Here is a 26,961-nt window from a genome sequence, read left to right on the forward strand (position 1 = left end):
AAAATATTCTTTAAGGAAACTCCAGAATATTCATTTTGCCAAGTCACTTCCTTCCAAATCTAAGGCTCAAGGATTTGAACTTCCATCGCCAAACACGCTCACCTTTGTTGGTGTTTGAGTATAATAATTTGATGGTCAATTACATTATCTGTTGCTAAAAGAGTTCCATGATTTGATGGTGGGTGGTGACAACTAACTACCTTTTCTCTGGTTTGTCACTGTTAAATTAAGAACAATTGGTGCAGCTTTGCACAAAATTCAAACCAAACCAAATCCTTTTCCCAGTAGATTCTGAAGAAGTGTGGGAGCCATCATATGACTTCAGCATCATCAAGAAACTTCACCTCAACAGTAGATCATAATGTTATTCAGTTGTATTTTTAAAGAAAAAGTTAAACACTTTTATTAACCCAAGTTACTTCTACAGCCACACTAAATGTGTCACTAGCCTAAAATACCCTGATAACTTTCACAATGTTTCTTCCTTCTGTCCTGTGAAGGAGAGTAGGAGACAGTTTCAAGAACGGTACTCCAAGATTGTGGGGTGGGATGATGGGTCTAAAAACCTATTCCAAGACAGTATATCGTCTGAGTCACATTTTAACTCTGTTTGGTGTAATAAGTAATTGTCATTTTTATTATCTCTTTAACATGCCTGTGTGCAAGCTATGAATTAGTTGTAAATTAGTAGTTTATCCAAGACAATATATAAGTAAGGGAGATAAGACAGTATATTTTAATATACATACCGTATTTTCTGGTTAATAAGCCGAATCGACAAATAAGCCGAGGCCAATTTTCAGCTCTGAAAATGAGGGTTTTTGCTTATTACCTCCCAATAAGCCAAAGCCATTTTTAAGAAGTGACAAGTTTCTTCAAAATGATTTCTTAGTCTCGTTTCAGCGTCAGTATGTATGTTGTGTGTGATCATTGGTGTTCTGTAGTAAAGCAGAACGTGTCGTATTGAGACAGAGATGGAATCAATATGTCATTCGTTATTGGCTCCACTCACTTTAATTAGGTAACCAATGAAATTCCAGAAACAACGTTTTACTGTAGTCTTAACGTGCTTTGCTGATGGGACAAAATTACCGCCTATGGTAATTTTCAAAAGGAAAACATTTCCTAAGAAGAAGAAATTTCCGAAAGGAGTGATTGGCCAATAAGCCGACCCCCAAAAATCAGGTCCAAAATTTAGGGCCAGAAATTGGGATTATTAGGTGGAAAATACGGTAAATAGATATATATAAATCTTACATGTTATCTGAGATCAGTAACAAGAACTGTAACATTACATATAAGGATATCATCCCAAGTTTGGTCCTGCTAGCTCCAACATTAAGGGGATTATTTGCAGAAAAACAAATAAGGAAACACAACATAAATTAACTTAGATTAATACAATCACAACTGATCTTCGCGTGGTAGCTCAAAAATTAATATTTCTAATTTATTACCTTATATTATTGTAACTAAAGAAACCAACTACATTTACCTGAATATAAACACAAGTTTTTTTTTGTCTACTTGGCAATATAATTCAACTATTTAATCAGGTAAGTTTATAAGTCTCATACTTATCAATACAGTTCAACTGTTTAATCAGTTCAGTTTATAAGTCTCATACTTATCAATACAGTTCAACTGTTTAATCAGTTCAGTTTATAAGTCTCATACTTATCAATACAGTTCAACTGTTTAATCAGTTCAGTTTATAAGTCTCATACTTATCAATACAGTTCAACTGTTTAATCAGTTCAGTTTATAAGTCTCATACTTATCAATACAGTTCAACTATTTAATCAGTTCAGTTTATAAGTCTCATACTTATCAATATAATTCAACTATTTAATCAGGTAAGTTTATAAGTCTCATACTTATCAATACAGTTCAACTGTTTAATCAGTTCAGTTTATAAGTCTCATACTTATCAATACAGTTCAACTGTTTAATCAGTTCAGTTTATAAGTCTCATACTTATCAATACAGTTCAACTGTTTAATCAGTTCAGTTTATAAGTCTCATACTTATCAATACAGTTCAACTGTTTAATCAGTTCAGTTTATAAGTCTCATACTTATCAATACAGTTCAACTCTTTTTCAGTATAGTTTATAAGTCTCATACTTATCAATACAGTTCAACTGTTTAATCAGTTCAGTTTATAAGTCTCATACTTATCAATACAGTTCAACTGTTTAATCAGTTCAGTTTATAAGTCTCATACTTATCAATACAGTTCAACTATTTAATCAGTTCAGTTTATAAGTCTCATACTTATCAACACAGTTCAACTATTTAATCAGTTTAGTTTATAAGTCTCATACTTATCAATATAGTTCAACTATTTAATCAGTTCAGTTTATAAGTCTCATACTTATCAACACAGTTCAACTATTTAATCAGTTTAGTTTATAAGTCTCATACTTATCAATATAGTTCAACTATTTAATCAGTTCAGTTTATAAGTCTCATACTTATCAACACAGTTCAACTATTTAATCAGTTTAGTTTATAAGTCTCATACTTATCAATACAGTTCAACTATTTAATCAGTTCAGTTTATAAGTCTGATACTTATCAATAAAGTTCAACTATTTAATCAGTTCAGTTTATAAGTATCATACTTATTAATACAGTTCAACTGTTTAATCAGTTCAGTTTATAAGTCTCATACTTATCAATACTGTTCAACTATTTAATCAGTTTAGTTTATAAGTCTCATACTTATCAATACAGTTCAACTATTTAATCAGTTCAGTTTATAAGTCTCATACTTATCGATACAGTTTAACTGTTTAATCAGTTCACTTTATAAGTCTCATACTTATCAATACAGTTCAACTGTTTAATCAGTTCAGTTTATAAGTCTCATACTTATCAATACAGTTCAACTATTTAATCAGTTCACTTTATAAGTCTCATACTTATCAATACAGTTCAACTGTTTAATCAGTTCAGTTTATAAGTCTCATACTTATCAATACAGTTCAACTATTTAATCAGTTCAGTTTATAAGTCTGATACTTATCAATACAGTTCAACTATTTAATCAGTTCAGTTTATAAGTATCATACTTATCAATACAGTTTAACTATTTAATCAGTTCAGTTTATAAGTCTCATACTTATCAATACAGTTCAACTGTTTAATCAGTTCAGTTTATAAGTCTCATACTTATCAATACAGTTCAACTATTTAATCAGTTCAGTTTATAAGTCTGATACTTATCAATACAGTTCAACTATTTAATCAGTTCAGTTTATAAGTATCATACTTATCAATACAGTTTAACTATTTAATCAGTTCAGTTTATAAGTCTCATACTTATCAATACAGTTCAACTGTTTAATCAGTTCAGTTTATAAGTCTCATACTTATCAATACAGTTCAACTATTTAATCAGTTCAGTTTATAAGTATCATACTTATCAATACAGTTTAACTGTTTAATCAGTTCAGTTTATAAGTCTCATACTTATCAATACAGTTCAACTGTTCAAAGTGGTTGTTTTTTTTTGTATTAACCTACCACATTGGTATTGGGTTTTGTATTAAACCACCACATTGGTATTGGGTTTTGTATTAAACTACCACACTGGTATTGGGTTTTATATTAAACTACCAAATTGGTATTGTGTTTTATATTAAACTGCCAAATTGGTATTGTGTTTTGTGTTAAACTACTGCAGTGGTACTGTGTTTTATATAGTGGTGTTGTATTTTGTATTAAAGTACCACATTGGTGTTGTGTTTTGTATTGAAACTACCACATTGGTGTTGTGTTTTGTATTGAAACTACCACTTTGGTGTTGTGTTTTGTATTGAAACTACCACATTGGTGTTGTGTTTTGTATTGAAACTACCACATTGGTGTTGTGTTTTGTATTGAAACTACCACATTGGTGTTGTGTTTTGTATTAAACTACCACAGTGGTACTGTGTTTTGGTATTTTGTGTTATGTTTTGTATTAAACTACCACAGTGGTACTCTATTTTGGTAAGTTGTGTTATGTTTTGTATTAAACTACCACAGTGGTACTGTGTTTTGTATTAAACTGCCACGGTGGTACTGTATTTTGGTAAGTTGTGTTATGTTTTGTATTGAACTACCACAGTGGTACTGTGTTTTGTATTAAACTGCCACGGTGGTACTCTATTTTGGTAAGTTGTGTTATGTTTTGTATTAAACTACCACAGTGGTACTGTGTTTTGTATTAAACTGCCACGGTGGTACTGTATTTTGGTAAGTTGTGTTATGTTTTGTCTTAAACTACCACAGTGGCACTGTGTTTTGTATTAAACTAACACAGTGGTATTCCATTTTGTATTATTCTACCATAGTGGCATTTTGTTTTGTATTAAATTACCACTGTGGCATTCTGTTTTATGTTAAAGTACCACAGTGGTACTGTATTTTGTATTAAACATTCACAATGGTGGTGTTTCGAATTAAACAATGGCAGTAGCATTCCATTTTGTATCAAATTACCACAGTATCATTCCATTTTGTATCAAATTACCACAGTATCATTCCATTTTGTATCAAATTACCATAGTGGCATTCTGTTTTGTATTAAATTACCACTGTGGCATTCTGTTTTATGTTAAAGTACCACAGTGGTACTGTATTTTGTATTAAACTACCACAGGGGTACTGTGTTTTGGTATTTTGTGTTACGTTTTGTATTAAACTACCACAGTGGTACTCTATTTTGGTAAGTTGTGTTATGTTTTGTATTAAACTACCACAGTGGTACCGTGTTTTGTATTAAACTGCCACGGTGGTACTGTATTTTGGTAAGTTGTATTATGTTTTGTCTTAAACTACCACAGTGGCACTGTGTTTTGTATTAAACTAACACAGTGGTATTCCATTTTGTATTATTCTACCATAGTGGCATTTTGTTTTGTATTAAATTACCACTGTGGCATTCTGTTTTATGTTAAAGTACCACAGTGGTACTGTATTTTGTATTAAACATTCACAGTGGTGGTGTTTCGAATTAAACAATGGAAGTAGCATTCCATTTTGTATCAAATTACCACAGTATCATTCCATTTTGTATCAAATTACCATAGTGGCATTCTGTTTTGTATTAAACTACCACAGTGGTGGTGTGTTTTGTATTATACCATCCAAGTGGTACAGTGTTTTGTATTTTATTCAGTGTTTCTACTTACTTAACAAGAGAAAGATTCTAGACTTTTTAAATAAAAAATAGTATGTTTACACTGATACTTTATCTCAGTGTATGTTTCACAGTGATGCTTATAGATCGAGTGAATTATTTGTTGTCTCAGTGAAACAGAAAGAAGACCATGAACTCCAGCAGATGAACTTGGAGAACAATCTCCAGGCTTTCCACATGGAGAACACCAACAGCCACACACAATCCACGCTTTGTTTTTCAAAACCGCTAGGTCTTCCAGCTGCTAGCAGTGGTATGAATCAGAAGGTTTCAACCTCAACAACTACTGCCTTAAAACACAGTTCCAGTAAGATACCTGTCACGGGTGGAACAGGTCAGAAACATTCCCAGGTCATGACACCATCAGCTTCACCATCCCAGAAACCACCTGCTCAGCAAAAGGATGGTGTTGTGCTTCTCTCCCAGCGACCAGTAACTTCCACAACAAATCCAGGTCTTTGTATTTACTTGGTGTTTTGTTAAAGTTTGTTGTTTTATATTTGCAGGACACTTGTTCAATACTTCTACATAGTAAACATTTGTTAAACCTACAGTAATAAACATGTACACAGTAAACATTTGTTACATCTGCATTTATGAGCATGTTCACACAGTAAACATTTGTTAATTTACAATAATAAATATGTACACAGTACAATTGTTAAACCCACACTAGTGAACACTTCTACATGGTACAATTGTTAAACCTACACCAGTGAACACTTCTACATGGTACAATTGTTAAACCTACACTAGTGAACACTTCTACATGGTACACTTGTTAAACCCACACTAGTGAACACTTCTGCATGGTACAATTGTTAAACCCACACTAGTGAACACTTCTACATGGTACAATTGTTAAACCTACACTAGTGAACACTTCTACATGGTACAATTGTTAAACCTACACCAGTGAACACTTCTACATGGTACACTTGTTAAACCTACTCAAACAAATAATTCTACAGAGTGAACATTAGTTAAACCTATACTGTTGAACAATTCTACTGTTGAACCCATATTGGTGGACATTTCAACATAGTAAAAATGTGTTAAACTTACATTAATGAACATGTATACAATAGGCACTTGTTAAACCTACAGTAATAAACATATTAATGTTAAACATTTCTTAAGATTACATGCATGTAGTTAAAAAGTAAAATCACTTGGGGTCATGCAGGTTCTACTAGTGTAAACAAGTAGTTCAGTCCACATAAGTATGAACACAAATACCCAGGACATGTTGAAATAGTAGTTCAATATACATAAGTATGAACACAAATACCCAGGACATGTTGAAATAGTAGTTCAATATACATAAGTATGAACACAAATACCCAGGACATGTTGAAATAGTAGTTCAGTGTACATAAGTATGAACACAAATACCCAGGACATGTTGAAATAGTGGTTCAATATACATAAGTATGAACACAAATACCCAGGACATGTTGAAATAGTAGTTCAGTGTACATAAGTATGAACACAAATACCCAGGACATGTTGAAATAGTAGTTCAATATACATAAGTATGAACAACAATACCCAGGACATGTTGAAATAGTAGTTCAATATACATAAGTATGAACAACAATACCTGGGACATGTTGAAATAGTAGTTCAATATACATAAGTATGAACAACAATACCCAGGACATGTTGAAATAGTAGTTCAATATACATAAGTATGAACACAAATACCTAGGACATGTTGAAATAGTAGTTCAATATACATAAGTATGAACACAAATACCCAGGACATGTTGAAATAGTAGTTCAATATAAATAAGTATGAACACAAATACCCAGGACATGTTGAAATAGTAGTTCAATATACATAAGTATGAACAAAAATACATGGGACATGTTGTTTTATCTACATAGGTATGACCAAACATCACTTGGACATGTTGTAATAGTTGTTTTATTTACATAGATATGATCAAACATCACATGAACATGTTGTAATAGTAATTCAGTCTACCTATGTATGGACAAAAATACCTGGGACATGTTGTAATAGCAGTTCAATGCACATAAGTATGAACAAAAATACCTGGGGCATGTTGTAGTTTTTTTCAATCTATATAGGTATGATAAAACATCACTTGGACATGTTGTAACAGTAGTTCAATCTACATATGTATGACCAAAAATGCTTGTGACATGTTATAAGAGTAGCTCAGTCTGCAAAAGTATGAACACAAATATTTGAACTGTGTTGTAATTGTAGTTGAATATACATAGGTATGAACAAAAACACCTGGGAAATTTTGTAAGTTTAGTTCAGTCTACATAAGTGTGAACAAAAATACCTTCAACATGTTACAAGTGTAGCTCAGTCTACTGTAGTATGAACGAAAACACCTGGAACATATTATAATAGTAGATCAATATACATATATATGAACAAAAAAATCTGGGACATATTGTAAGATTAGTTCAGTCTTCATCAGTATGAACAAAAACACCAGGGACATATAATAGCAGTTTAGTCCACATAAGTATGAACAACAACACCTAGGACATGTTGTAAGAGTTGTTCAATCCACATAAGCATGAACAAACATTTTTGGGACAAGAGTTGTTCTATCTATATAAATATGAACAAAATTACCTGGGCTGTGTTGTAAGAGTAGTTCAATCTACATAAGTATGAACAAAAACACCTGGGCCTTGTTGTAAGAGTAGTTCAATCTACGTAAGTATGAACAAAAACACTTGGGCCTTGTTGTAAGAGTAGTTCAATCTACGTAAGTACGAACAAAAACACTTGGGCCTTGTTGTAAGAGTAGTTTAATCTACGCAAGTATGAACAAAAACACTTGGGCCTTGTTGTAGGAGTAGTTCAATCTACGTAAGTATGAACAAAAACACTTGGGCCTTGTTGTAAGAGTAGTTCAATCTACATAAGTATGAACAAAAACACCTGGGCCTTGTTGTAAGAGTAGTTCAATCTACGTAAGTATGAACAAAAACACTTGGGCCTTGTTGTAAGAGTAGTTCAATCTACGTAAGTATGAACAAAAACACCTGGGCCTTGTAAGAGTAGTTCAATCTACGTAAGTATGAACAAAAACACCTGGGCCTTGTAAGAGTAGTTCAATCTACGTAAGTATGAACAAAAACACCTGGGCCTTGTTGTAAGAGTAGTTCAATCTACATAAGTATGAACAAAAACACCTGGGCCTTGTAAGAGTAGTTCAATCTACGTAAGTATGAACAAAAACACCTGGGCCTTGTAAGAGTAGTTCAATCTACGTAAGTATGAACAAAAACACTTGGGCCTTGTTGTAAGAGTAGTTCAATCTATGTAAGTATGAACAAAAACACTTGGGCCTTGTTGTAAGAGTAGTTCAATCTACGTAAGTATGAACAAAAACACCTGGGCCTTGTTGTAAGAGTAGTTCAATCTACGTAAGTATGAACAAAACACTTGGGCCTTGTTGTAAGAGTAGTTCAATCTACGTAAGTATGAACAAAAACACTTGGGCCTTGTTGTAAGAGTAGTTCAATCTACGTAAGTATGAACAAAAACACTTGGGCCTTGTTGTAAGAGTAGTTCAATCTACCTAAGTATGAACAAAAACACTTGGGTCTTGTTGTAAGAGTGGTTCAATCTACATAAGTATGAACAAAAACACCTGGGCCTTGTAAGAGTAATTCAGTCTACATAAGTATGAATAAAAACACTTGGGCCTTGTTGTAAGAGTAGTTCAATCTACGTAAGTATGAACAAAAACACTTGGGCCTTGTTGTAAGAGTAGTTCAATCTACATAAGTATGAACAAAAACACTTGGGCCTTGTTGTAAGAGTAGTTCAATCTACATAAGTATGAACAAAAACACTTGGGTCTTGTTGTAAGAGTAGTTCAATCTACATAAGTATGAACAAAAACACCTGGGCCTTGTAAGAGTAATTCAGTCTACATAAGTATGAACAAAAACACTTGGGCCTTGTTGTAAGAGTAGTTCAGTCTACATAAGTATAAACAAAAACACTTGGGCCTTGTTGTAAGAGTAGTTCAATCTACGTAAGTATGAACAAAACACTTGGGCCTTGTTGTAAGAGTAGTTCAATCTACGTAAGTATGAACAAAAAACACTGGGCCTTGTTGTAAGAGTAGTTCAATCTACGTAAGTATGAACAAAACACCTGGGCCTTGTTGTAAGAGTAGTTCAATCTACGTAAGTATGAACAAAAACACTTGGGCCTTGTTGTAAGAGTAGTTCAATCTACGTAAGTATGAACAAAAACACTTGGGCCTTGTTGTAAGAGTAGTTCAATCTACCTAAGTATGAACAAAAACACTTGGGTCTTGTTGTAAGAGTAGTTCAATCTACATAAGTATGAACAAAACACCTGGGCCTTGTAAGAGTAATTCAGTCTACATAAGTATGAACAAAAACACTTGGGCTTTGTTGTAAGAGTAGTTCAATCTATGTAAGTATGAACAAAAACACTTGGGCCTTGTTGTAAGTGTAGTTCAATCTACATAAGTATGAACAAAAACACTTGGGCCTTGTTGTAAGAGTAGTTCAATCTACATAAGTATGAACAAAAACACTTGGGTCTTGTTGTAAGAGTAGTTCAATCTACATAAGTATGAACAAAAACACCTGGGCCTTGTAAGAGTAATTCAGTCTACATAAGTATGAACAAAAACACTTGGGCCTTGTTGTAAGAGTAGTTCAATCTACATAAGTATGAACAAAAACACTTGGGCCTTGTTGTAAGAGTAGTTCAATCTACGTAAGTATGAACAAAAACACTTGGGCCTTGTTGTAAGAGTAGTTCAATCTACGTAAGTATGAACAAAAAACACTTGGGCCTTGTTGTAAGAGTAGTTCAATCTGTGTAAGTATGAACAAAAACACCTGGGACATGTTGCAATAGTTGGTCAACATACATATGTATGAACAAAAATACCTGGAACATGTAAGATTAGCTCAGTCTACACAAGTTTGAACAAATATACCTGGGACATGTTGTAATAGCTGTTCAATCTGTGTAAGTATGAACAAAATACACCTAGGACATATTGTAAGAGTTGTTCAATCTTTGTAAGTGTGAACAAAATATACCTGGGACATTTTGAAACAGTAGTTCAGTCTCTGTAAGTATGAACAAAATTACCTGGGTCATGTTGTAACAGTAGTTCAATCTACATATGTATGAACAAAAATACCTGGGCTGTGTTGTAATAGTAGTTCAGTCTACATCTGTCAACAAAAGTACCTGGGACATGTAAAAATACTTCTGTGTACATGGTAAGTATACACAAGAATGGCTTGCATCTACTGTAATTGTACAAGAAAATACACAGTAAGTAGGAACAGGAATTAGTGTAATGGTACTTCAAATATTGTAAGGTGATCCTGTTTTGACTTTCATTATAACAAAACAGTTATACAAATCTTTATTACAAAGTAAATTTTCTGTGCTTTTGACTCAGTCTGATGCAAAAGATTTAGTTTATGTTTTCAATCTAAAATACACTCAGTCTAAAACCTTCATATTTACATAATATGAATGTTTTTAATACTGTATTGCAAGAAATATATTGTTTTTATTTAAATTTTGTATATTTATACAGTAGAGTCGAAACGTTGGAGTTCACCAAAGAGAAGTGAAGACGATGAAGTGCCCAAGGTGTATATAATAAATTCATTACTTTCTCACTGGTTTTACCTCTCTCTCACTTTGTTTATATTATTTAATATCACTGGTTTTACCTCTCTCACTTTGTTTATATTATTTAATATCACTGGTTTTACCTCTCTCACTTTGTTTATATTATTTAATATCACTGGTTTTACCTCTTTCTCTCACTTTGTTTATATTAGTTAATATCACTGGTTTTACCTCTCTCTCTCACTTTGTTTATATTATTTAATATCACTGGTTTTACCTCTCTCACTTTGTTTATATTATTTAATATCACTGGTTTTACCTCTCTCTCTCACTTTGTTTATATTAGTTAATATCACTGGTTTTACCTCTCTCTCTCACTTTGTTTATATTATTTAATATCACTGGTTTTACCTCTCTCTCACTTTGTTTATATTATTTAATATCACTGGTTTTACCTCTCTCACTTTGTTTATGTTATTTAATATCACTGGTTTTACCTCTCTTTCTCACTTTGTTTATATTATTTAATATCACTGGTTTTACCTCTCTCTCTCACTTTGTTTATATTATTTAATATCACTGGTTTTACCTCTCTCTCTCACTTTGTTTATATTAGTTAATATCACTGGTTTTACCTCTCTCTCTCACTTTGTTTATATTATTTAATATCACTGGTTTTACCTCTCTCTCTCACTTTGTTTATATTATTTAATATCACTGGTTTTACCTCTCTCTCTCACTTTGTTTATATTATTTAATATCACTGGTTTTACCTCTCTCTCTCACTTTGTTTATATTATTTAATATCACTGGTTTTACCTCTCTCTCTCACTTTGTTTATATTATTTAATATCACTGGTTTTACCTCTCTCTCTCACTTTGTTTATATTATTTAATATCACTGGTTTTACCTCTCTCTCTCACTTTGTTTATATTAGTTAATATCACTGGTTTTACCTCTCTCTCTCTTTGTTTATATTATTTAATATCACTGGTTTTACCTCTCTCTCTCACTTTGTTTATATTATTTAATATCACTGGTTTTACCTCTCTCTCTCACTTTGTTTATATTATTTAATATCACTGGTTTTACCTCTCTCTCTCACTTTGTTTATATTATTTAATATCACTGGTTTTACCTCTCTCTCTCACTTTGTTTATATTATTTAATATCACTGGTTTTACTCTCTCTCTCACTTTGTTTATATTATTTAATATCACTGGTTTTACCTCTCTCTCTCTTTTGTTTATATTATTTAATATCACTGGTTTTACCTCTCTCTCTCACTTTGTTTATATTATTTAATATCACTGGTTTCACCTCTCTCTCTCACTTTGTTTATATTATTTAATATCACTGGTTTTACCTCTCTCTCTCACTTTGTTTATATTATTTAATATCACTGGTTTTACCTCTCTCTCTCTCACTTTGTTTATATTATTTAATATCACTGGTTTTACCTCTCTCTCTCACTTTGTTTATATTATTTAATATCACTGGTTTTACCTCTCTCTCTCACTTTGTTTATATTATCAACTTTTTAACATAAGTAGTGTTAATATTCTTTATCTGACTTTGTTAGTACCTAACTTGTTAACATCTAGTTTTACTGTTGTGTATTGTACTTTACTTTATTTGTACTTACCTTTCAACATCTAGTTTTACTGTTGTGTATTGTACTTTACTTTATTTGTACTTACCTTTCAACATCTAGTTTTAATGTTTTTTTATCTTAATTTACTTTGTATTTTATTTTTTAATATAAATATAATTTTAAGTTTTTTCTGAAATGAATAGAGTATCTTCAACTGAAAACTAAAAGCTAATACACTATAAAGAATACTCCCACTACAAATGTTTGACCTGAAGCCAGAAACTAATACACTATAAAGAATACTCCCACTACAAATGTTTGACCTGAAGCCAGAAACTAATACACTATAAAGAATACTCCCACTACAAATGTTTGACCTGAAGCCAGAAACTAATACACTATAAAGAATACTCCCACTACAAATGTTTGACCTGAAGCCAGAAACTAATACACTATAAAGAATACTCCCACTACAAATGTTTGACCTGAAGCCAGAAACTAATACACTATAAAGAATACTCCCACTACAAATGTTTGACCTGAAGCCAGAAACTAATACACTATAAAGAATACTCCCACTACAGATGTTTGACCTGAAGCCAGAAACTAATACAAGCCATCAGTAATAATTCCTGTATTCATTCTATAGTCCTTGATATATATATGCCTAAACAAATATGTTGTAATCAGTTTCTGAGTGAAACTAACAGTTATGAGAGAGTTGTTGTTTGTAAGTAAGTACCAAGGTTTAGATTCATATTTTGGTATGTACTGAACATGTACTGTGTTAACAAATCTTATTCTGTTGTAGGAGGAAGTCTTACAACAAGCAAGTGGAGGAGAAAAGGACAAGAAGTCCTACCAGTGGCAAGGAGGGCCTGTCCACCAGTGGACATCAGGTCAGGTTGGACAGTGGCTGCTTGCTCTTGGCTTAGAACAGTATACAAGCAAGTTCAAGGAGCATGACATCAATGGGCAGCTATTACTTCAGATAGATAGCTCAAGGTTAAAGGTTAGCATAACAAACATAGATATTAGTATATGAGGCAGCTGTTACTTCAGATAGATAGATCAAGGTTAAAGGTTAGAACACAAACATAGACATTAATATATGAGGCAGTTGTTACTTCAGATAGATAGATCAAGGTTAAAGTTTACCACTCAAACATAGATATTAGTATCTCACTAGTTTCACCCATATGCAACAAAGTTAATATTTTCAACCACATTTCACCAGGGCTAATACAGTTCAACCACATGTTATCATGACCAATACTGTTCATCCAGAGGTAAAGAGGTTAATACAGTTCAACAACATTTCACCATCACCAGTATTGTTCACCCACAGGTTACAAGGTTAATACAGTTCAACATGTAATCATGACCAGTATTATTCATCCAAAAGTAATAAGGTTATACAGTTCAACCACATGTCATAATGACCAGTACTGTTCATCCAGAGGTAACAAGGTTAATACAGTTTAACCACATAGTATCATCACCAGTACTGTTCATCCAGAGGTAATGAGGTTAATACTGTTCATCCAGAGGTAACAAGGTTAATACAGTTTAACCACATAGTATCATCACCAGTACTGTTCATCCAGAGGTAATGAGGTTAATACTGTTCATCCAGATGTGACAAGGTTAGTACAGTTCAACAACGTGTCACCATCACCAGTACTGTTCATCCAGAGGTAATAAGGTTAATACTGTTCATCCAGATGTAACAAGGTTAATACAGTTCAACAACGTGTCACCATCGCCAGTACTGTTCATCCAGAGGTAATGAGGTTAATACTGTTCATCCAGATGTAACAAGGTCAGTACAGTTCAACAATGTGTCACCATCACCAGTACTGTTCATCCAGAGTTAATGAGGTTAATACTGTTCATCCAGATGTAACAAGGTTAGTGCAGTTCAACATGTAATCATGGCCAGTATTATTCATCCAAAAGTAATAAGGTTATACAGTTCAACCACATGTCATAATGACCAGTATTGTTCATCCAGAGGTAACAAGGTTAATACAGTTTAACCACATGGTATCATGACCAGTACTGTTCATCCAGAGGTAACAAGGTTAATACAGTTCAACAACATGTCACCATCACCAGTACTGTTCATCCAGATGTAACAAGGTTAATACAGTTCAACAACGTGTCACCATCACCAGTACTGTTCATCCAGATGTAACAAGGTCAGTACAGTTCAACAACGTGTCACCATCACCAGTACTGTTCATCCAGAGGTAATGAGGTTAATACTGTTCATCCAGATGTAACAAGGTTAGTGCAGTTCAACATGTAATCATGGCCAGTATTATTCATCCAAAAGTAATAAGGTTATACAGTTCAACCACATGTCATAATGACCAGTACTGTTCATCCAGAGGTAACAAGGTTAATACAGTTTAACCACATGGTATCATGACCAGTACTGTTCATCCAGAGGTAACAAGGTTAATACAGTTCAACAACATGTCACCATCACCAGTACTGTTCATCCAGATGTAACAAGGTTAATACAGTTCAACAACATGTCACCATCACCAGTACTGTTCATCCAGAAGTAACAAGGTTAATGCAGTTCAACCACATGTCATCATGACCAGTACTGTTCATCCAGAGGTAACAAGGTTAATGCAGTTGAACAGCATATCATGACCTGTACTGTTCATCCAGAGGTAACAAGGTTAATGCAGTTGAACAGCATATCATGACCTGTACTGTTCATCCATATGTAACAAGGTTAATACAGTTCAACAATGTGTCACCATCACCAGTACTGATCATACATAGGTAACAAGGTTAATGCAGTTCATGAAATATCATCATAACAAGTACTGTTCATCCAGATTTAACATGGTTAATGCAGTTCAACAACATTTCACCATCACCAGTACTGTTCATCCAGAAGTAACAAGGTTAATGCAGTTCAACCACATGTCATCATGACCAGTACTGTTCATCCAGAGGTAACAAGGTTAATGCAGTTGAACAGCATATCATGACCTGTACTGTTCATCCAGAGGTAACAAGGTTAATGCAGTTGAACAGCATATCATGACCTGTACTGTTCATCCATATGTAACAAGGTTAATACAGTTCAACAATGTGTCACCATCACCAGTACTGATCATACATAGGTAACAAGGTTAATGCAGTTCAACCACATGTCATCATGACCTGTACTGTTCATCCAGAAGTAACAAGTTGTTCTAATTCATATTGATATTCTCCAACATTGTAACAAAGTTGGGGACTGATGTGAAACTGAACTTGTTCTGGTTCACACAATATAAATATAAATCAGTCACATAATCTGTGATGCCACTGTCTTCTGTAGTAGTACTTAACCATTCTGATTGTTGTGTATGTTTAAATCAGTCACATGACCTATGATACTGCTGTCTTCTGTAGTGGTATTTAACCATTCTGATTGTCATGTACATTTAAATCAGTCACATGACCTATGATACCACTGTCTTCTCTAGTGGTATTTAACCATTCTGATTGTCATGTACGTTTAAATCAGTCACATGACCTATGATACCACTGTCTTCTGTAGTGGTATTTAACCATTCTGATTGTCATGTACATTTAAATCAGCCATACATAGTTGATATTCTATTTTATTTAGATTTGAAGTCTATATAATTTGTTAGTAAGTAATTTTTTATTTATTTTTTAACAAAAAGAATAGAATATAAACTTTTGTTTTAGAATTTTATTGTACATTTCTTGTTTGTATGTGTTGAAATTACATGAGTGATATTACCCAGATAACCCTATTATAAGGTATATTATGTGAAATATTATTACAAGATTCATTACTTGAACAATGTTACACTTACAACCTTTCATCACAGACTGAAAGGACTTTGTAAACATGGTTCAGTGCCTGACATAACTGAGAAAGATCCAGCAGGCCTGGCAGACTTGTGTATTACACTGATTGTGTATTTAAGTATCTAAGAGTTTGAAACATGAATGTTTTCAAAAGGTTTCATTAATATTTTTGAGTTTTTCCTTATTGTATCAAACGTTGTTATCCAGAAGTATATTTATTAAGAAACTAAGTCTGTTCTCATATGCAAATGAACATATTTCTTTCAGTCCATAGGAGTAAGTAACAGTTCAGACCGCTCCATCATTAAGAAAAAGGTAAAAGAAATCAGAACTCACTTGGAGAGAGAGAGGAAAGCTCATGAGAGAGAACAGCGTGCACGTGATAAGCAACAGAAAAAACTTGAGAGGTTACCAAGGAAACATAAAAAGGTGAAAACTGTCCCGAAGGTTGAACATTAACTGAACTGTTGTAAAGTGATTAATTAAGATAGCTTATTTTGTAATAGAAATAATAAATGGTGCACTGCATGACCACAAGTAGGCAGCTACTCGGAACTGTTTTTATGCAACCAAAAGGTCAAATTTTTTAAAGTTATTAAATTCTTCTGAGGTTTGAATATTTCTGTTATTTAAATATAAATAACCATACACCATCTTCAGTGTTATTAATAGTTGACCGTAATTAATATTGTTATTCTGTGTTTTTAAAGACATCGTGTAGTCTAATGCTCAAATCATGTTCATGGGCTTTCTTGAAAGTTGCTGCCACATACTTGCCAAAAATAATTTTTGTTCTGCACATTATTCACAACAGAGATAATTTGTTATTTGTGGTAGTTCTATACCTTAATTTTGCCTATTTTAAGTTCTAAACCATAAGTTATTGATTTTACTTGTAATGAAAGATAAAGATATTATGTTCTGATTGATTTTCTTTACCATGTGTCACTGTTCATGTTTTGTTATCAGTGAGTGCCATACTAAAAGAATTTAATTATATTTTTGATTTTTTTTTATACACATTGTGCAGCAGTTGAGATCGGTATTGTAAGTTATCTGTAAGAAATTTTCTGCCATTGATGCTGTAAATAATGATAATTATGTAACATAGGATTTTGTGTTCACAGTGTTAATGTTCATACAAAACAGGCATTGTGCTATCTCAGAAATAGGAGTAATCCAGAATTTAAAACACTGCATATTTTCCATGTCTAAACTTATTTCAGGTTCAAGAACTAGTAGTGAAGTACCATAAATTCTGTTATGATCAGGGTGGTTATCTTCCATATGCTATATTGTCAGTACTATAGGGTTTGTTTCTGTTTCTACTATCCTCACCAGGTTTGTTGTTTTCTGTGTGCTCTGTTGTTACAAGGAGGTAGGTTTTTTTCATCCATATGTTGTACTCTCAGCAGGATGGTTTCTTCTGTGTATTGTCACCAGGAGGTGTTTAATCTGTGTTGTGTTCTCAACAGGATTATTTCTTCTAAGTGTTGTTTTGTCACAAGGAGATCTTCAATCCATGTGTTTTGTTTTAAACGAATGGTTTATTCTAAGTGTTCCGTTGTCACCAGGAAACGTCTGTGTGTTGTGATGTCAGTAGGATCATTTCTTCTATGTACTGTGTTGTTACCACAATCTGTATTTCCATGTTACCATGGTATTTCTTAATTATTACCAGTAGTACATTTTTTTCTCTTCTTCCCTATTTTCACCAATATGTTTATTTTAAATAGGACTATAAATAATTAACATAAGATCTCATATAAAACATGAACTCAACATGAGTTGTGGTTGTTACAAATAAAGCATTCATGTTTCCAGTAGTTGTTAAAGAACGAAACTTGAGATGGACTTTGTTGTTACTATCAATAGAAGTAGTTGCACTTGTTTGTAACTTTTAATAACAGGATGCCTTCACACTGTCAGGACTTTAAACTGATACTATTATAGTTTTAATAACAAGATGTCTCCACACTGTCAGGACTTTAAACTGATACTATTATAGTTTTAATAACAAGATGTCTCCACACTGTCAGGACTTTAAACTGATACTATTATAGTTTTAATAACAAGATGTCTCCATACTGTCAGAAAGTTACACTGATACTACAGCAGTTTTAATAACAAGATGTCTCCATACTGTCAGAAAGTTGCACTGATACTACAATAGTTTTAATAACAAGATGTCTCCATACTGTCAGAAAGTTGCACTGATACTACAACAGTTTTAATAACAAGATGTCTCCATACTGTGAGAAAGTTACACTGATACTACAACAGTTTTAATAACAAGATGTCTCCATACTGTCAGAAAGTTGCACTGATACTACAACAGTTTTAATAACAAGATGTCTCCATACTGTGAGAAAGTTACACTGATACTACAACAGTTTTAAGAACAAGATGTCTCCATACTGTGAGAAAGTTACACTGATACTACAACAGTTTTAAGAACAAGATGTCTCCATACTGTCAGAAAGTTGCACTGATACTACAACAGTTTTAATAACAAGATGTCTTCATACTGTGAGAAAGTTACACTGATACTACAACAGTTTTAATAACAAGATGTCTCCATACTGTCAGAAAGTTGCACTGATACTACAACAGTTTTAATAACAAGATGTCTCCATACTGTGAGAAAGTTACACTGATACTACAACAGTTTTAATAACAAGATGTCTCCATACTGTGAGAAAGTTGCACCGATACCACAACAGTTTTAATAACAAGATGTCTCCATACTGTCAGAAAGTTGCACTGATACTACAACAGTTTTAATAACAAGATGTCTCCATACTGTCAGAAAGTTACACTGATACTACAACAGTTTTAATAACAAGATGTCTCCATACTGTCAGAAAGTTGCACTGATACTACAACAGTTTTAATAACAAGATGTCTCCATACTGTGAGAAAGTTACACTGATACTACAACAGTTTTAATAACAAGATGTCTCCATACTGTCAGAAAGTCACACTGATACTACAACAGTTTTAATAACAAGATGTCTCCATACTGTGAGAAAGTTACACTGATACTACAACAGTTTTAATAACAAAATGTCTCCATACTGTGAGAAAGTTCCACTGATACAACAACAGTTTTAATAACAAGATGTCTCCATACTGTCAGAAAGTTGCACTGATACTACAACAGTTTTAATAACAAGATGTCTCCATACTGTCAGAAAGTTGCACTGATACTACAACAGTTTTAATAACAAGATGTCTCCATACTGTGAGAAAGTTGCACTGATACTACAACAGTTTTAATAACAAGATGTCTCCATACTGTGAGAAAGTTGCACTGATACTACAACAGTTTTAATAACAAGATGTCTCCATACTGTCAGAAAGTTACACTGATACTACAACAGTTTTAGTAACAAGATGTCTCCATACTGTCAGAAAGTTACACTGATACTACAACAGTTTTAATAACAAGATGTCTCCATACTGTGAGAAAGTTGCACTGATACTACAACAGTTTTAATAACAAGATGTCTCCATACTGTGAGAAAGTTACACTGATACTACAACAGTTTTAATAACAAGATGTCTCCATACTGTGAGAAAGTTGCACTGATACTACAACAGTTTTAATAACAAGATGTCTCCATACTGTCAGAAAGTTACACTGATACTACAACAGTTTCAATAACAAGATGTCTTCATACTGTCAGAAAGTTGCACTGATACTACAACAGTTTTAATAACAAGATGTCTCCATACTGTCAGAAAGTTACACTGATACTACAACAGTTTTAGTAACAAGATGTCTCCATACTGTCAGAAAGTTACACTGATACTACAACAGTTTTAATAACAAGATGTCTCCATACTGTGAGAAAGTCACACTGATACTACAACAGTTTTAATAACAAGATGTCTCCATACTGTGAGAAAGTTGCACTGATACTACAACAGTTTTAATAACAAGATGTCTCCATACTGTGAGAAAGTTACATTGATACTACAACAGTTTCAATAACAAGATGTCTCCATACTGTGAGAAAGTTACACTGATACTACAACAGTTTTAATAACAAGATGTCTCCATACTGTGAGAAAGTTGCACTGATACTACAACAGTTTTAATAACAAGATGTCTCCATACTGTCAGAAAGTTACACTGATACTACAACAGTTTCAATAACAAGATGTCTTCATACTGTGAGAAAGTTGCACTGATACTACAACAGTTTTAATAACAAGATGTCTTCATACTGTCAGAAAGTTGCACTGATACTACAACAGTTTTAATAACAAGATGTCTCCATACTGTGAGAAAGTCACACTGATACTACAACAGTTTTAATAACAAGATGTCTCCATACTGTGAGAAAGTCACACTGATACTACAACAGTTTTAATAACAAGATGTCTCCATACTGTGAGAAAGTTACTTTGATACTACAACAGTTTTAATAACAAGATGTCTCCATACTGTGAGAAAGTTACACTGATACTACAACAGATTTAATAACAAGATGTCTCCATACTGTCAGAAAGTTGCACTGATACTACAACAGTTTTAATAACAAGATGTCTCCATACTGTCAGAAAGTTGCACTGATACTACAACAGTTTTAATAACAAGATGTCTCCATACTGTCAGAAAGTTACACTGATACTACAACAGTTTTAGTAACAAGATGTCTCCATACTGTCAGAAAGTTACACTGATACCACAACAGTTTTAATAACAAGATGTCTCCATACTGTGAGAAAGTTGCACTGATACTACAACAGTTTTAGTAACAAGATGTCTCCATACTGTCAGAAAGTTACACTGATACCACAACAGTTTTAGTAACAAGATGTCTTCATACTGTGAGAAAGTTACACTGATACTACAACAGTTTTAATAACAAGATGTCTCCATACTGTGAGAAAGTTGCACTGATACTACAACAGTTTCAATAACAAGATGTCTCCATACTGTGAGAAAGTTACACTGATACTACAACAATTTCAATAACAAGATGTCTCCATACTGTGAGAAAGTTACACTGATACTACAACAGTTTTAATAACAAGATGTCTCCATACTGTCAGAAAGTTGCACTGATACTACAACAGTTTTAGTAACAAGATGTCTCCATACTGTGAGAAAGTTACACTGATACTACAACAGTTTTAATAACAATGTCTCCATACTGTGAGAAAGTTACACTGATACTACAACAGTTTCAATAACAAGATGTCTTCATGCTGTGAGAAAGTTGCACTGATACTACAACAGTTTTAATAACAAGATGTCTCCATACTGTGAGAAAGTTACACTGACAGTCACAAACTGAATATGATGTTATGTGGAAACACTCCTTCTTTCAATGAAAAAATGACTAATATCTTTCACATAGAAGCCATAGCTTATTTTATCTCTCAGTCATAGTCATCATTCATTTCATTGTAACAGAAAGTTTTATTATTTGCATGGAAACTGTTTTATCATGCAGTGTAGCAGAAGTAAAATCTCTTCTGTCATAATTATAATTTTATCCCACTGTTCTTTTTTCTGTTTTTCATTAATGCTTTTTATGCATTAAACTTCTATAACAGCTTATTGTATTGGTGTTTTCTGTTGAATTTTATGATTAGAAGCTCTTCAAAAAGTCATGCTTTTTTTTTGAGTAAACTGTTTCTCCTAGGACAAACAGATGTAGGAAATGGGAAGTGAAAGATCTCCTCACTTCTTGAATGTTGGCTTATCTTATTTAGTGTTAATATCACGACCTGTTTTTCTTTTGTCTTTGACACTTTCAAAGAGGGTTAAAAGAGAAAGAGTGTTGTAAAATGGACAGTTCTTATAAAAATAAAACTACTTGAGTGTCCTGTCATTCTGTCAAGTAACTCATAATATTTGCAGAAACTAAAAATTATTCAATCAGGACTAGGCTTTAGCACTTTGGTCAACTGAAAATTGGAGAGAACTAAGTATTCAAATAAATATACATTAACCATAAAAAAACTGCATTGCCTTACAAATGAAAGAAACTCTAAATGTTTCATGCTGTATGCATTTGGTAATCTCTACCAGATGATTGAATGCAATAAAGAAATTGGGTTTTACAATTTCAAAAATCCTTGTCAGCATAAATTTGCTTTTCAGCTCTGAATATCCCTGCGCATATGAAAAAATAAGTTTTGTTTTATTTTAGTAAAGTTTATTGTTTTTTAACTATTATTTTAAATAAAGGGTCATTCCAGCTGTGATCTATACATCCGGGTTTATCCTGATTTAATATTTGAGTGTAGGAGTGGTATGTTCATATTTATTCAGTAATTTAAGACCAGAACATTGTAGTGCCTACACAATGGATGTTGATAATTGGCTGTTGGTGTTGCTGAAACAGTAATGTACTTACAATTTTTATCAGTTTTTATATATATATATATATATATATAAATTGTAGTAAAATCAATTTTGAATAAAAAATTATGTTGAAAAGTTTAGTCTTTTGATTTATCATTAAACATATTTCTGGACACTAGTTTATGGTTTAAAATTGTGTAAGTAGGTTTTCAGCTGTAACCTCTTAGAAACTTTCACTTTTGAGGTTAGATAACTCAGTGTTTCTCCTTTTTTGTTCTTGGATTACATGTACACTTACTGCCATTTGGTTGACTTAAAAACCCAAAGAAAATGTTAAGGCCCATTTGTAGTCAAGATGTTCATGTTCAGTCTTGTTACTGTCATGGGTTAATCTAAAAGTAAGATGTCAGGGAAGTATGAAGTGTCCACTGTGTCATACCTTGTGATGTCAGGAAGTATGAAGTGTTCACTGTGTCATACCTTGTGATGTCACGAAGTATGAAGTGTCCACTGTGTCATACCTTGTGATGTCGGGAAGTATGAAGTGTTCACTGTGTAATACCTTGTAATGTCAGGAAGTATGAAGTGTGCACTGTGTCATACCTTGTAATGTCAGGAAGTATGAAGTGTCCACTGTGTAATACCTTGTAATGTCGGGAAGTATGAAGTGTTCACTGTGTCATACCTTGTGATGTCAGGAAGTATGAAGTGTTCACTGTGTAATACCTTGTAATGTCAGGAAGTATGAAGTGTTCACTGTGTCATACCTTGTGATGTCAGGAAGTATGAAGTGTCCAGTGTGCCATACCTTGTAATGTCGGGAAGTATGAAGTGTTCACTGTGTCATACCTTGTGATGTCACGAAGTATGAAGTGTCCACTGTGTAATACCTTGTAATGTCAGGAAGTATGAAGTGTTCACTGTGTAATACCTTGTAATGTCAGGAAGTATGAAGTGTTCACTGTGTCATACCTTGTGATGTCACGAAGTATGAAGTGTCCACTGTGTAATACCTTGTAATGTCAGGAAGTATGAAGTGTCCACTGTGTCATACCTTGTGATGTCAGGAAGTATGAAGTGTCCTCTGTGTCATACCTTGTGATGTCAGGAAGTATGAAGTGTCCACTGTGTAATGCCTTGTGATGTCAGGAAGTATGAGGTGTCTACTGTGTGATACCTTGTGATGTCAGGGAAGTATGTGTTGTCTACTGTGTCATACCTTTTGATGTCAGGAAAGTATGAAGTGTCCAGTGTGTCATACCATGTGATGTCACGAAGTATGAAGTGTCCACTGTGTATAATACCTTGTGATGTCGGGAAGTATGAAGTGTTCACTGTGTCATACCTTGTGATGTCACGAAGTATGAAGTGTCCTCTGTGTCATACCTTGTGATGTCAGGAAGTATGAAGTGTCCACTGTGTAATGCCTTGTGATGTCAGGAAAGTATGAAGTGTTCACTGTGTCATACCTTGTGATGTCAGGGAAGTATGAAGTGTCCACTGTGTCATATCTTGTGATGTCAGGGATGTATGAAGTGTCCACTGTGTCATATCTTGTGATGTCAGGGAAGTATGAAGTGTCCACTGTGCTATACATTATGATATAAGAGAGTATGAAGTGTCCACTGTGCTATACATTATGATATAAGAGAGTATGAAGTGTTCTGTGTCATACATTATGATGTGACAGTAGTACGAAATATTGTTTGCTAAACATCGTGACATGAAAGGAAAATGAAATGTTGACATATTGCTGAGAAACTTAATGTAGAATTGTAATATTAAAGTAAAAGAAAATCTGCTAATTCTATTGTTAATTTATATACCCATCATCCTTATAAGGTTTGTTAACAAGCTTTCAAAAATCAGAGGGAGGGATATTATAGTGGATTTCACAAACTTATTAATATCTTAACAAATAAAGAAGGTGTGATAGTTAAAGTCAAAACATAAATGATACATGAAATATAATTATAGATTATGTTTTTAAATGTATATGATACACAAAGTTTAAGTGTGGACTTACACTTAGATGATATACAAAGTTAAATTATAGACTGTTTTTAAACATAGGTGATACACAAGGTTTAATCACAAACTGTTTTTAAACATGGATGATGAACAAAGTTTAATAACACTAAGTAACAAAAGTTTTACTTTTTCTTGTTTCTGGCCAGAAAGTATAATTTCCCAATTGCTTATGCCTCCAGTAAATGGAAAAGACTTACAGTTACAACAGAAAGTGTTCATACCCTGCATCATGAGTAGTTTTTCCTCGTAACTTAAAATGTATCATGAATAGGATAATGAAAGTGTAGTATACTATAAATATTATACTAACACACATCTACATAAATACTTATGTAAATTGAATGACAAATAAACTGTTTATAAACAAATAACCAAACATAGGAGGGACAGAAAGTGTTCATGCATCTACTTTAATGGTCAGTTGTGTAGCCTTTCAGGTGAATTACTTGGCACAATCTCTCCTCATAGTCCCCTGTATGTGATGAGTGGACCTCCAAGGGAAGGTTCTGTTCTTTCAGTTTACCTCCTCTGGGATCTAAACACCCACCCACGTGTTTGCCGTAAGTGGCGACCCATAAAGGGGAGGAGAGGATCCTGGTGGTTGAGGGGCCCAACCTTAACACACCACTTTGGCCTTGAATTCCTGGAGATCGATAGACCTCCTCTGAATAAGGACAGTAAGGAAAAAAGTTGTGGTCTTAAACAGAAGGGTTCTCCAGCCACTTCGCCTATCTGTCATTAAAAATGGCCACCTTGATACAACGGAACTGTCGAGGTTTACGTTCTAATCTGGATGATATCAAAACACTGATTGCTTCCTACCATCCTGTATGTCTTTCCTTACAAGAAACATTTCTAAAACCTGCTGATACAGTCACCATTCGGCAGTTTTCTCTGTACAGAAATGATGGGCTGTGTGATGGACAAGTACATGGAAGGGTGGTACTATTGGTTGATCAGCATGTGCCCATCCTGTCTTTGTCACTCAACACACCCTTGGAGGCTGTAGCCATCCATGTTTCCTTGGGTCGTACCATCACTGTATGTTCTCTCTACCTGTCCCCTGGAGAGACATATGATCAATCAAACCTTGATGCTCTCGTTGAACAGTTGCCGTCTCAATTTCTAATTCTGGGCGACTTCAATGGACATCATCCCCTCTGGGGAAGTGCTGATATTGATAGGATGTGTTGCTCTGTAGAGCGTATGCTCTCTGATCACAATCTTTCTCTTTTCAATACTGGTTCTTCCACTTATTTTCACGCACCTAGTCAGTCCTTTACTGCTATTGATCTCTCAGTTTGCTCCCCTTCATTATTCTCCCATTTTTCATGGATGTTTGACAATAATCCACCAGGCAGTGATCATTTTCCTATACCTTTGAGAGAGACTGGCCATGGTCAATGCCACCTTACCCACGTGCCCTGGTGGAAGCTGGATCAGGCAGACTGGTCCACTTTCACTGCTCTCACAGAACTTGATCCTGCCATCATGAATCAGCCATCAATAGATGACTGTGTGGCAGCAGTAACTAACTGTATTATACAAGCAGCTGCTCAGTGTACTCCTAAAACCTTGACACGTTTTCCACGATATCCTCGTCCATGGTGGAATCCTGCTTGCCACTTGGCACGGAAGGCTCAAAAACGGGCCTGGGATACAGTAGATTTCGGCACATTAAGTGATATAGCAATACTGAAAAGAGACACACAAGACTTGTGTTTCACAATAATTCGTTTTTTTAAATCACTGGACAGTTGTTTCCTGTTCGCCGTGATAACCAAGCAGATAATGACAGAGACGGCAAGAAATTGCCAGAAGTAAATTTTTTGCTGGCTAAATTCCAATAATTATGAACCAAGTGTCTAGTTCTGGAATGGTATAATGTAGTTTATTTGCCAAACCAAATAAAATTTTTACAGGAATATCAGTTATTTTCACACGTTCTGAAATGTACGAACACTTTCTGCTCCTCCTATTTTGGTTATTTGTTTATAAACAGTTTATTTGTCGTTTAATTTACATAAAAATTTATGTAGATGTGTGTTAGTATAATATTTATAATATGTTATACTTTCATTATCCTAATCGTGATACTTTTGAAGTTATGAGAAAAGATCTAGTCACGATGCAGGGGTACAAACACTTTCTGTCGTAACTGTATTTTTCTCATCAAACTCTGCTTTCATGACCTTGGTAATGAAATTTTCAAACTTACCCATTTTCCAGAACATTCCAGGTAGATTCAGTGCTGAGTAGCTGATAGGGAATTTTCAAGAATGTTGTAGAACTTGCAAGATTTTTCAAGAACCTTTTAGAATTTTATA

At 33.7% G+C, this 26,961-nt stretch overlaps 1 protein-coding gene and 1 long non-coding RNA gene across 10 annotated transcripts in view; both read left to right on the forward strand.

The window, feature by feature from the left end:
• The window catches only part of LOC143256352 (uncharacterized), a 149,047-nt gene that overhangs the window by 108,712 nt on the left and 13,374 nt on the right, over positions 1-26,961 (forward strand). For 8 of the 9 annotated variants that reach the window (XR_013031277.1, XR_013031279.1, XR_013031278.1 and 5 more), the window contains exons 20-23: positions 5,303-5,644; positions 10,794-10,849; positions 13,238-13,438; positions 16,546-16,707. Coding sequence is in view for 6 of the 9 variants with exons in the window: in XM_076513462.1 (XP_076369577.1) it covers positions 5,303-5,644; positions 10,794-10,849; positions 13,238-13,438; positions 16,546-16,707 (761 nt within the window). In the remaining 3 variants the exon portion in view is untranslated. The remainder of the gene's footprint in view (positions 1-5,302; positions 5,645-10,793; positions 10,850-13,237; positions 13,439-16,545; positions 16,708-26,961) is intronic. The other variant, XM_076513466.1, reaches the window with a different exon arrangement.
• LOC143256353 (uncharacterized) lies at positions 16,725-22,738 on the forward strand. The gene is made up of 2 exons (XR_013031280.1): positions 16,725-21,434; positions 21,488-22,738. It is a non-coding gene; the product is annotated as an uncharacterized LOC143256353 (long non-coding RNA).

This window comes from Tachypleus tridentatus, chromosome 7 (genome assembly GCF_004210375.1).
Source record: "Tachypleus tridentatus isolate NWPU-2018 chromosome 7, ASM421037v1, whole genome shotgun sequence".
Lineage (NCBI taxonomy): Eukaryota > Metazoa > Arthropoda > Merostomata > Xiphosura > Limulidae > Tachypleus > Tachypleus tridentatus.